This window comes from Rattus norvegicus, chromosome 8, assembly GCF_021556685.1.
Source record: "Rattus norvegicus strain SHRSP/BbbUtx chromosome 8, alternate assembly SHRSP_T2T, whole genome shotgun sequence".
Lineage (NCBI taxonomy): Eukaryota > Metazoa > Chordata > Mammalia > Rodentia > Muridae > Rattus > Rattus norvegicus.
In genome coordinates, this window is record NC_141541.1 from 114,955,571 (window position 1) to 114,968,288 (window position 12,718).

At 47.1% G+C, this 12,718-nt stretch overlaps 1 protein-coding gene across 1 annotated transcript; it reads right to left on the bottom strand.

The window, feature by feature from the left end:
* Positions 1-221: 221 nt before the first annotated feature.
* On the bottom strand, positions 222-2,467 carry LOC102550160 (IQ domain-containing protein F5-like). The gene is made up of 3 exons (XM_087564094.1): positions 2,341-2,467; positions 2,053-2,187; positions 222-687 (listed from the first exon to the last, which is right to left on the bottom strand). Exons 1-3 carry the CDS (start codon positions 2,356-2,358, stop codon positions 235-237), a joined length of 606 nt encoding a protein of 201 aa, XP_087420220.1. The 5' UTR covers positions 2,359-2,467; the 3' UTR covers positions 222-234.
* Between the last annotated feature and the right edge of the window lie 10,251 nt (positions 2,468-12,718).

Here is a 12,718-nt window from a genome sequence, read left to right on the forward strand (position 1 = left end):
ATTGGACAGCTAAGGGGAGAGGGCATCTGACAAGTGTTCCTGATGACTCATCCCCAATTCTCCAGCCATGCAAGCCCTGCGTGATCCAGGGTTCTCACATGCTCTGCCCCTGAGAGTTCAGACACATGCTGCTGCTATCCCCAGAGCAGGCTCGTGTGGTGCTGTGTGTCTGCAGTCATCACGGGGACTTGCCACGGGACAGACAAACCTGGTATCCTGTGTTAGAAGACCTGATCAGTTCTTTATTGGCAAGGATATGCAGTCTGATATACGACAAACCTGTGATCCCAGAAAGATATCAAGCTGTAGATGTAGTTTGTGTCCCTCAAGTTCATAGCTGCCCTGGAAAAAGCCACGGGTACGGCAATTATGCCAGCGCCACGATGTTTGGATAACGCGGGCAGCGCAGCACAGCCTGAGATAGTAGTGGCGGACTTTGAGCATCCGAACCCACGACTGAATAAGGACGCAGGCGCTTGTTTCTAGGACCATCCATTGCAGGATCACCAGGCGTTTGCTTTCCTGTCTTTCGGCCAGGATCTTCCTCCACCAGCACTGAATGATCCATGCACTGAGGGCAGCCCTCAGCAGTGTGCGTCTCACCAGGGTGCCTCGCCACCAGGCCTGTATCTTTCTGGCACTCAGTATTTCTTTTGCTCGGTGCAGTGGGGATGGCTGTGGGGATGGCTGTAGTGGGATGTAAGATGAGGAATGTTTTTAGTTTTCAAGGGTATAGCCACAGCAAGTTTAATCACGTGAACAAGCTCTTCTTCATGCAGCGGCACGCACACGCGCGCACACAAACACACACACACACAGAGAGAGAGAGAGAGAGAGAGAGAGAGAGAGAGAGAGAGAGAGAGAGAAAATAAGAGGGAGAATGTGAGCAGAGTATATTGTATATATTTGCATGAAAAAAGAATAAAGATATATTCTCAGAAAATGCCCTGATCCTATGTCACTAACCATGGCTTCCTCTCAAGTTTGTGAACGCTGAGTCGGACAGCAGGAGGAGCTGAGGGAGCAGGAAGGCATGCTACCTCTGCTCTCCTTTTGTGTTCCACACCAGTGAACAAACATCACCTTATCTCTGAGTCCCCATGTCCCCATTTATAGAATGCAGTATGTTTACTCTTGTAAGGGGTTTTAAAATTTTTCTTATCTGTATGGGTGTTGTGGCCGTGTGTATATTTGCACCAAGCATACGCCTAGTGTCCTCGGAAGTGAGAAGGGCATCAAGACCCCTGGAAATGGAGTTACTGACAGTTGTGAGCTGCTGTGGGGTTGCTGGAAACTGAGCCCAGGTCCTCTGGAAGAGCAGCCAGTGTTCTTAGCCACTAAGCCATCGTCTCTCCAGACCCTCACTTAGGTGTCTATGAACCTGGTTGGCCAATTGAGAGCAAAAACCTGGCAATTCCTAGGATCTTTTTGAGCAGAGGAAGTTCCTAGCAGGAACTTCCAGGAAATTAGCATTCTTTACTCTGCTCTCTTCTCTACCTCAGTCTGCCACCTGCCACGTGCTGCCCTCTGACCCGTTAGGTCCTAATATTAAATTTCTTTTAATACCCTCATACGGCGTAGGGTCCTGACCTCATCTATTCCTCACTTCCCAAACCTTAAACCTTAGTTCAAGCAATCATACATGCACACGTGCGTGTGTGCACATACCCACACCCTTACACAATCCCGGATGTAAGAGTTCTGCTTAGATATGCTCCCCCAGACACAGATCTCATGCCCTACTCCCTGACTCCTCACGGCACTGCTCTCTCCTTCTCTGGGGCGGCTTCTCCCCATGCCAGCCATGACGTCTCAGGCTGAGAAGGTGATTGAAAGAAGGCAGTTCAAGAAAAGCCTGAACTTTTGAGAGGGAAACTATCCTGTTAGTGTTTGATGGTTGTGCTGACTGACAAACAGCCCAACCTCTTGCTCACACGAGTCTGTTTGGAGCACACCTTCCATGATTGTCCTATGTTGTGGGACACAGAGAAGACCACGATAAGTCTGGGTGACATGGGTCAGAGACGTGGCAGATCAGGGGTTAACTCTAACCTTGAGGGCCTTGTACGAAGAGGATGAAGGTTTGATCTTTTCTTTCTTTTCCTCTTGCTGTCGTGATTCTGTTTCTGTTTCTGTTTCTGTTGTGTCATAGGTGTCTTCGCTTACGATAAAGCGAACATTCCCCTTCTATCACCAGAATTGAAGGAGAGATCTGTGAGTGGGTTATTCTTTGAACAATTACATACCCACTTTAGCGCACACCCAGTCTCCTTGGCTGCCCCAGTATCCCTCGACACCAGACTTATCTCTGTCAACTGGAAAATCCACCTTCTATCTTACACTATACAGACAGCCCATGTCTGGAGACAGATGGTTCAAATCTCCCAGGTCTGCAATCCCTTAAATTTCCCCATGATTGGGGTTATGGTGGAATCATCATCTCAGGTCTATACTCCTCCAGCCAGGAGATTGGCAAGAAGAGCGAGGGAAGGGAGCCAGCGATGATGTCATAAGGCCGTCTGTGATGCAGGAGTCAGTACGGCTTCTAAGAGTCGAGTAGGAGCCCATTCACGCCTACAGAAACTTCCGAAGTTGGGGTATAAGGTCAAAGCCCAAGCAACACTAGTTCATTTGAATAAAGATAAAAATGTTAGTATTTTAATTTGGCAGAGATTATTAACATTAGAAGTCTGACATATCAGCAGGGGTTTCCACCTATGGATCTCGGCTGAGTCACACAGCGGGCCTAGTAATGATCTTTCGACGAAATGTAAGGCGGATGCTCTGCAGGAAGAGATTCATGGATGGCTCCTGAACACACGTCTGTCCTAGAGAGAGGAGGAAAGGAGCATGGATGGCCTTGATGAGGAGGAGACAGAATGTTGACAGAAGTGTGACCCAAACTACCTTGCAAGATGTCTGGCAGTTTCCAATAATGCTAAATACGTATTCACCCTGTAACGCAAAGTCCCACTCCTGGGCACAGATGAGAAATGAAAATGTATTGTCACAGTGTGTATGCACAGGCTTGTTTGTAGTGTAGACCACACAGTGCCTGCCTAGCAGCCCGGAAGTCCTGGGTCAATGCCAGCATTGTGTAAACTGGATGTGGACGTACATACATACCGGTGATGTCAGCACTCAGGGTAGAGACAGGACAAGAAGTTCAAGGCTCTTCAGTCTCAGCAACATATACCAAGTTTGAGGCTATCAGGTGTAGCAGACACTATCTTAACACACACACACAGCTTGCAAGATGTCTCAGTGCACCAGGTGCTTGTCATACAAGTGCAAGGAACCAGGTTCAATCCCCAGATCCCATGACAAGGTGGAAGGAGAGAAAAGAGCCTATAAAGTTGTCCTGTGACACCCGTACATGCACCATAGTGTGCACCCCGCCCCCCCCAACCCACATTGAGAAAAAAGCGTTGTGCACAGATGTCCATGGTAGTTTTATTTTGGTCCAATCAAAAGAGGAAGCAATGGAATTGTCTACCCGTCTAGATGACTACACAATCACGTTCATGTAATAAGCAATCTCCAGCAGTCGCACCGAGTGGACACGCAGTAGTAATAGTGTGCTAAATGAACCCAGTGTAAAAGATCACCTGTCAAATGGCTTCTTGTGTATAAAATGATAAATCTGATCCACAGGCAGGAGGCATCAGGCCAAATCAGATCACAGCCAGAATAAGGTTATAAAGGGAATGCCTGCTAATAGCACAAGGAAGCCCAGAGCAGCAGTTGTATGTCTGTGTTGGTCAGGAGTTTGAAGACTCGTCAAATCAAGTGCTTCGTGAAGCTGCAAAGAGAGCTTGTCTCTGCACCATCCTGGAAGAGCGCCCGTCAAAGAAGCCAAACTAAAGGATAATATATCTGTGTTTGTGTGCATGTGTTATCAATCACCATGAAGAGGGAGAGCTGTGGCAGGGCAGGGTGGCACAGGCTTTTAATCCTCGCATTCAGGAGGTAGAGACAGTGAGTTCGGGGCCAGCTGGGAGTTACGTCGTGGGACCCTGTCTCAAAAGCAGGGGAGGGTTCTCGAGAAAACCCAAGGCTGGTGTTACCTCTTTGAAGGTCTGGTAGAATTGGATCCTTAATCAATCTGTGCATTAAATACTTTTATGTTTATGTGTATGTGTGTGTGTGTGTGTGATAAGTGTCTATGCATGTGTCTGTGCATGGGTGTGCTGTTGTGTGCATATGGTGGTCAGAGGACAGAGTCAGTTCTGTCTTACCATGTGGATCCCAGGGACTGGCTTTCATGTCACCAGGTTTGCTGGGGAGTGTCTTTACTCACTGAGCTATCTTTCCAGTCGGAAGGCCTTTTCTTTCTTTGTTCTTTCAATGACTTATTCTTATTTTTTTCTATGTATTGTTGTGTCTGCATGAGGGTGTTGGATCCCATGAAACTCGACTTCCAGACAGTTGTGAGCTGACATGTGGGTGGGGACTGAGGTCCTCTGGAAGAGAGGCCAGTGCTCTTAACCTCCTAGCTATCTCTCCAGCCTCCTCTTCTCCTCTTTCCTTTTTCCTCTTCTTCTTTCTCTCTTTTTTTAAAATTTTTTTTTTGAGGCAGGGTCTCACTAGGCAATTTTGGATGGCCCGGGGCTGGCTATGCCATGCGGATCAGGCTGACCTCAAAATCTCCACCTCCACCTTCTTCCCCAGTGCTGGGAGTAAAGGTGGGCCCCACCAGGTGGGCGTCTGGGATCTTTGGGATATTGTTTTTACTGCTTGGTTATGTTGGTTACTATAGTTTGTTTTATCTTGTTTTAAACTTGGTGTGTTACATGCACTTTGAAACCAAAACAGGGGCAGCACTGTTGTTAAGGACCCACACGTTATACATTGTAATTAAGTCTCCAAACCTTACAAGGATACATTTCTGTTTCCTAGGCTTAATGTAGCCTGCAAACCATGGTTTCCACCTGTGCTGAACTTGTGACCCACGATGATGCATGCCCATACCTCAGCCTCACCAAACTCCTGACTTGTGATATGCGATTGTCCTTTTGCCTAATGAAAATGTGTCTTCCCAGATACCTTGATGATGTATTCTTGGACCTAACTACCTCACAGGCAGCCTCGAACCCCAAGTCCCTACTCTCCTGTCCAGGCGCTAGCAGCCACTTCTCTTGACAACGATTTTTTTTAAATCAACACTAACCCTTCTTCATAAAAAGGACCTTAAAAGTCAGCAAGGGGCTGCCCTCTGAGATTCTGATTTTGAGAGAGGTAGCCAGTTGGCCAGTTCTAATACAGTTTGTGTGAGAGTCCGTGGTTCATGAAGAATTCGACTCCAGACTCAAACAGTATGCAACAACAAAGAGTGTTTGTTCTGCAGAGAACCTGAAGGCTGGGGTCCACCATACATGGGAAGGAAGACAGAAGTGTGGATTTTACAGGGTCAATTTAAAGCCTGTGAGTGAAGTAGGGTAACTTTTACCATTCTTTCCTGTGATTGGTTGGCTTTAGCTCCAGGGGTATAAGTGCCTTTGTGATTGGTTAAGGCTCTAGGGGGTTTAGGGGACTTTAGTTGATTATACTTGGCTCAAGTTAAATGGCTGAGGTGCCTACTTAACATATCAAAGCAGACTTGGCCTCCTGGTTCTCCCTGCATCCCTCAGTCCCTGTTAAAAGTCTTCCTGGCTGGCCTACCCTGCTCACTATCCTCAATCGCCCAGCCTAGGGGCTGGGCTGCCCTTCCCTCTATATTTTGGTTACCTGATCCATTTTGTTTACTCTTTTTTGAGCCTCCTGACTGTTGCACCCAGTTCCCTCTCTCCCGCTCCTTTCCTCTCTTCGCCTGGCCATGGTTACTCTGGACTCTCCCAGATGTCCCTGCCTCTGACTATGCTCTCTCTCTTACCTACAATAATCTTTTCCTCCACCACACCTAGGACCAGCCATGCGCCTTTCCTTCCTCTCCTTCCTCCCATTCATTCATTCATTCATTCATTCTTTCTTTCTTTCTTTCTCTCTCTCTTTCTTTCCTTTCTTTCTTTCTCTCTTTCTTTCCATTCCTTTCTCTTTCTTTCCATTCCTTTTTCTTTCTTTCCTTCTTTCTCATTCTCTTTCTTTTTCTTTCTTCCCTCCCCCTCCCTCTTTCTCTCTCTCTCTTTCTTTCTTTTCTTTCTTTCTTTCTTTCTTTCTTTCCTTCTTTCTTTCTTTCTTCTCTCTTTCTTCATTCAAAAAGGTTTGCCAAACGGGCCTCAATCCAGAGGTTGAGAGCCACTGACCTATAGTTTATTAACCAGGGTTGTCTACCTGGCTAGTGAGCCTCAGGGATCCACTTGACTTCATTTCCCCAGTCTTAGTATTCCAAGTGCATGCCAGTCCACTCGGCTTTAAAAAATAAATTATTCTTTTTTTTTTTTTTTTGGTTCTTTTTTTTTCGGAGCTGGGGACTGAACCCAGGGCCTTGCGCTTCCTAGGCAAGTGCTCTACCACTGAGCTAAATCCCCAAACCCTCAACTTGGTGTTCTTTTGTGTGTGCCTGCTCAGTTTTTTATCGTGGGTCCTAGAAATGGAACTCATATCCTTGTTCACACAAGGCAAGCACTTTACCCACAGGGCTGTCTCCCAAGCAGTCTTCATGAAAGATCCTTTGTATGGTTTCTCTATAGCAACACAAAAGGGGAAACACGCAGCTGCTTCTTGTGTTGCTTTTCCTTCAGGTCTGTCACCATTCCAGAGCCCATTGGCCAGTGATTACTTGGAGGCCATACTGGAAACTCGCTGGGTCTTTGTACATAAAACACAGTCCTTCTCTTCCCCCTCACAATGGATAACATCTGAGGTGCATTTATAATTCTATGCCTAGGAGATTTCCCCAGGAAGTTGGGATGCGGGTCCTCACTCTCTGCTGTTGTTGCTGGGAGTCTGACTTACTCCCTTGGAGGTAACTGTTGACTTTATTTCTTCTTCATGAATTCCAGCATCTCATAATATGTCTGGTTCTATCTGTTTTCAGCCGGAGTGACTCAGGCTGGTTTTCCTAAAGAATCTCTCTCAGACCCTCTCATCAACGGCAGGAAGTCTCTGCAATACTTCCTTTCAGAGGGGCATACATGTGACCAACACTGGATCCCACGGTTCTCCCATTTCTGTGGAGTGAGCTGTTGGGAATGTATGGTCTCCTGGGAAGCGGCATTCCTGAGCCACCTCAGGAGTTGGCACTTGGCACCAGGCTTTGCCATGAGTCCCATCTCCCTAGAGAGAGTGACTGTGAGTTACTTTCTTATTGCAGTGATGAAATGCCACGGACAAGGCCATTAATAGGATGAAACGGTTTTGTAGTCGTATGGTTCCTGTCAAGGCCTAGGTAAAGCGTTGAGGCCTAGCTGGAATAACTGTAGCCTGTCTAGCCTTCCATCTTGTACTGTTACCAAGATTGTAAGGAAAGTTTCTCATATGTGTTCTTGCTGTTACTAGGAAACTTTCTCGTGCTCGGATTGACTACATATTCTGTTATGTTCTGGGCCCTTGGAAACCAGTCATGATAGAAGTTGGTCGAACTGCTTCGCATAGTCACCGACGATAAGTTTGATCCTCAACCAACCGCCCACAGCACTTCCTGCACCTGTGTGTGAGCTCTTATGGTATTCGATTTTTTTAAGTTGCCTCGGGATGGACCCCAACATAAGAGAGACACCTGCCCCAATATAACTAACTATTTGGAATAAGACTTCTTTTTTGAGTAGGGGTGGAGGAAAGTTTAAGTTCCCAAGACCTCCCTGGGAACTGACATCCTACTTTGGCAGAAAGAGACATGTACCTGGGCAACTGACATCCTGGTTGGCAAGTTAGGACAGGGACGTTAGACAAATTAAGTCCCCTGCCACAATTGAATGGCCAACCAACGGGAGCAGTGTAAATAAGTGTGCACCAAAGACATGTTCCTGAGAAAGACCTCTATCTCTAAATCCAGATTGGTGCAATAACTTGGCACAGATGTCTGTAGATCTCAGGTTCACAAAGCCCTAAAGGATCTTGACTCAATGTCACGGCCAGCTTCTGAGTCTTACTAATGGCCATGATCAATCAGTTTTGGGATGTGGCATCCAATAAACTATTCTTGTTTGACTGAGATCCTTGTCTGAGTGGTTTGTGTGGCAACCCCATGTAGGTATTGGACTGTAAGGGAAGCCCCCAGACACTGCTCCAGGGTTGGGGAAGCACAGTCTGAGGCATGGGACACAGCTCGGGGGTCCCTGGGCCTGCAAGGAGGCTGGGACCATTTTGTATCCAGGTGCCGCTGGAAGCTGTGGAAGAGCTGAGAATGGAGTGGGGGCCTGGGGCTGGACCTAGCCCAGGGCTGTGGGGGAAAAGGGCTGCTCTGGAAGGTCCTGTGGTGGGAGTCTTTGGCTTGATGGTAGCAGTGGGCTTGGTTTGGCTTTGGCGGCCCAGGCTGGGAGCGCAGAGCGGCCTTCTACAGATTAGACAGCGGCTCTGTAGGAGAAGGCCCTCTCTGTGGCTCCCCATGATGGATCCTGATGAAGAGAGACAGTCTATGGTTTTAAGACATTTATTGTTATAGCTCAAAGTGGATGAGTAAAACCATACCCCACTTCTCAGGGTGGACCTGAGATTAAATAACTTTTGCAGGGAGGAGTGTCTGGGAAAGGAAAGTTATTGGCTAAGCCTCCAGGCCTTTAGGTACCTCATTATAATGGAGATCTGTCTTGAGCCTATGGTCAGTCCTCTACCTGTGGAGGGGCTTGGGGCATTGTCCTTTATGTGACTGATGGCCATAAGTCTATGGAGCTCAGTAGCTAGTGACAGGGCCTGGTTTCCCCGGAATTAGGCAAATGCTTACTGTCCCTTTGGGGCTCAACCAGGAACCAGTCTGCCTTTCACAGTCCCACATCTCCCCCTTTTACTCTTTTAAAAAAAGTGGTGTCACTGGAGTGATGGTGTCATTTGTAGTGAACATTTTGGGTGGGATTAAAGTATCAAAAGAAAGAACTACATAGGCTGGAGGGGTAGCACAACTAAGCCAGAGGGGTAAAGAGGGATAAGGGTGGGAGTTGGGAAGACAAGGGATTATTGAATCAATTAAATATTCCATGGGTTATACAGTTTAAGGGTATTAACATTGGTTTTAAACAACATTTGATTATCTGGATAGACATGTTTTCCTTACTATCACATAAGTTTACCCAAGTTCAGTAGCCACTTGGCTTTGCAAAGAGAGTTCATCTGTGGCTGGAAGGTCCCAAGTCTCTCCTCTGTGGGTCTCAGTGTGTCTCAGGAGTCTTCAGTCAGATGAGGTGTCTGGAGGAAGGCAGCTTTATTGTCCCAGGCAGGTCTAGGGAGATGGAGTTCAGTCTCACTGGATCTGTGGGAGCAGCACTATAAACCTGTAGGGTGATCACAACAGAGCAGAACCCCAGCATGGGGTGTCTGCATAGGGTGGGTAGCATGTGTTAAGCCTGTGTTGGTTTGCTTGGGAGCACATCATGGTCTGCTGCTACGATCCTAGAAAAACAAGGATGTTTGAGGAATTTAGTCATGGAAGGCATCCTTTAAGTCTGCTTGGAATGGCTGAGGAAGAGAACAAGATGTTAATTATGTATCTGGGATAGGCAGTGACAGCTTGTCTGTAAAAGGAAACTGATTGTTAATTAAGGATTAAATGAAGGTTGTCAGTACAAACCAGTATAGTTAGTTTGATCTGGGGGAGTAGAGTAGATGACTTTTGCACCTTCAAAGAAATCTTAAACAAATTGAAAATTTTTTGGACGTAAGTCACGAATGCTAGGGAGAAAATACACATTTAAATAAAGAAGCATGAAAATTTTGGATTGAGAAGCACGAACATTGTCTTAGGGTTTCCTGTTAGGGAGAACAAGCATTTAAAGAAAGCTTGGAAGAATTTGGGTTTTAGGTGCTTTTCCATTGTCTTTGGCTGACCTATGTGCAGGGGTGGGGGGTGGGGTGGGGGGCTGCTCTGCCATGCTGTGACTGTGTGTTCAAGCAGACAGGTCTCTGTGTTTTCCCGTTTGCTTTTTCTTGGTTGCTGTATTCTAAATGTAGAGTGGAAGGAGATGAAAGGCCGACTTTGAAGAAAGGCTCAAAGGAAGAAGCATAGAGGTTGGATAGCAATTATCACCAGGGCCAGAGGGAGTGAGGGGCAGCACCCACAATGGCTGTGTTTCTAGCCCAGCTGCAGCAGCCTGATGGCCAGTGTGAGAAGGTTAGGGTGGATCTAGCTTTTTGGCCTGCAGGGGACCTTAGGGAACCTAGGGTAGGGCCTGGCTGGCAGACAGGGGAAGCAGGGAGCTCAGGGCAGGCTCTGCCATCTGAAAGGCAGCTCCATTAGCTGTGTAGGAGCCCTTGCTGTGGGGCTGGGGGAGGAGCAGAGAGTGGAGGCTAGTTGCCACTGTGGTAGAGCAAGTTACCAGGAATGTGTGTGTGTGTGGGGGGGGGGGGGAGACAGAGACAGAGACAGAGACAGACAGAGAGAGAGAGAGAGAGAGAGAGAGAGAGAGAGAGAGAGATCAGAGGAAGGCCTAGTCTTTTGAACTAGGTCAGAGGTTACTCACAGTCTTTGAGTTCTGATGTGGGATCTCTGTGGGTTAGCAGCTGAGGGTACACCTTAGCTGAGTTTGTCTCATGTTGGGCACCAGTTGTAGGGCTATAGGTCCCAGTGTCCGCTCTGTCACAGGGCTCGCCTTTTACGGTCCCACAGACTCCGATGCTTCCAGAGGGATAAGATCCATCATTGTTGGAAGAGTGACAACAGGGAGACCTCAGGAACATCTGAGAGGTAATGTCTCCATCCTCGAGTAGGAGGCAGAGGAAGCCCGCCCTTAGAGATGTACGCAAGCCACACCTCCTAAACCTCCACAAACAGTGCCACCAACTAGGGATCAAGCATCCAAAGGTCTTAGCCTACAGGGGTGGGGGGGCACTTTCATTCAAACCGCCATACTCCTTCCTCTCCCCGGGGCCCCGTAAGAATGCAAAATGCATTTAGTCCAACTGCAAAAGTTCCCATAATCCTTCACAGTCTCCACACAGTAAGGCAATCTCTTGATGGCAAGTTCCTGCAAAACCACAAGAAGCTAATTACATACTTTCAACGTATAATGACACAGAGCATGCGTCGCTATTCCAAAAGAATGGAGCAAGAAAGGAAATACTGGACCAAAGTGAAGGAGAAAAGGAAATAAAAGGGAGATATGATTGCTTCTAAGGGATTGAGGTTTTTATTATAGAGATGAAGAAGAATACAGTTAGAGGCAGGTGCAGAGACATATGGAAGAGTAGAGGGGTCAGGGCCAGCAAACTGAGCCAGGCCGTGTGAGGAGACAGGGGGTAGAAGCTGGGACAGCCTGAAGCCCAAGAACGGTGGCTAAGAGACCAAGAGGTAAAAAGGACAGATGTAACCAAATTAACTGGATTATGTGGGGAAGGGCAGCCCAGACCCTGGGATGTAGAGTTCAGCATAAAGAGCGAGTTATGCCAGCCAGGAGGGCCCTGTAAGAAGTAGGGACTGAAGGATGCTGGGAGAACCTAGTGGTTAGAGTCCACTTTGATATGTTAATTGGCACCTCCTTAGCCATTAGTCCTGTGTTTGAGACTGACACAAAAGCAAGACCAAACCTTAGTAGAGCAAAGGCCAAATTGTAACTCTTTGTCTGATGTCAGTGGGCTTAGATAGCCACACACTTCTGACTTTGCTGCCTGCAATATCCATTTCTTTGATCTGACTCTTGGGCCTGACTCTCCTTAGTACAGATCTCTTTGGCAGCTACCTCATATCTATGGCGTGCGTGGTGCTTTGGGGTCTCCAATGCAATCCAGGCTTCACCTCCACAGCCTCATATAGTGACCCCTCAGGCCCTCTTGCCTTCTCAGGCCTCATTAAGAGACTACCCTATCACACATTCCCTGTGGTTGGTTGTGCTATGAAACACCATTAGGGTTTGATGACCCCTTTATTCTTGACTCCTTGTCACATGGGCAACATTGCCAAGTTCGGTGGCCAACTTGGGATGGAGCTTGGACCCTTGAATCACATTTGTAGCAACTTTTGCTTGTTGTTGCTAGGGGCAGAAAATTCCTTAGGCCTTTTCAGGAATTGGCATCTTAGCTAGAAGGGGTCTTGCTCTGAGACACTATTCTAACACGGATCAGGTCTCTGCCTAATCTCATCTCTCTGAGCACAAATCTTGGCTTGTACTCTTTCTTTTCTTCAAAAAGTACATTTTGTATTTTTATTTCACTTGCTCTTTTTCATCGTAGACCCATCTGAGCATGGATATCAATAACTACATGACAGAGTCAATATTAGGTGGTCTTAAAATCTTCACCAAAGAAATCGGACAAGACCTTAGGACTGGAACAGAAATCAGCCAATTATCACAGGAATAGTCTTTTGCTAATACTGTTTCTCCTGAAATGAGCTGAGCCTCCACAGTCCACATTGCTCTCAGCATTGTTTCCTAAGCTTCTACTAGGATGTCCCAAGAGTCTCTGCATAGAGCAAGTTCAAACACTTTCTAGTCCAAAATTTCAAAGTCTTCTACCTTCCTCAAAAGACAGCACAGTTGGGGCTCTGGCAGCAACATCCCACTCCTGGTACCAATTTCTTTTACCACGACAAAACACCATGACCAAAAGCAACTTAGAGAGGAAAAGGTTTATTTCATCTTATGCCTCTCAAACCACACATTACCACTGAGGAAAGTCAAAGCACGAACCTGGA

Bases quoted from the DNA above. Each gene is read 5' to 3' on its own strand.
- LOC102550160 (XM_087564094.1), bottom strand. The intron at 688-2,052 runs GTTAGAGTTAAC...ATCCCACTACAG, and splicing joins CTTCGTACAAGGCCCTCAAG to CCATCCCCACAGCCATCCCC.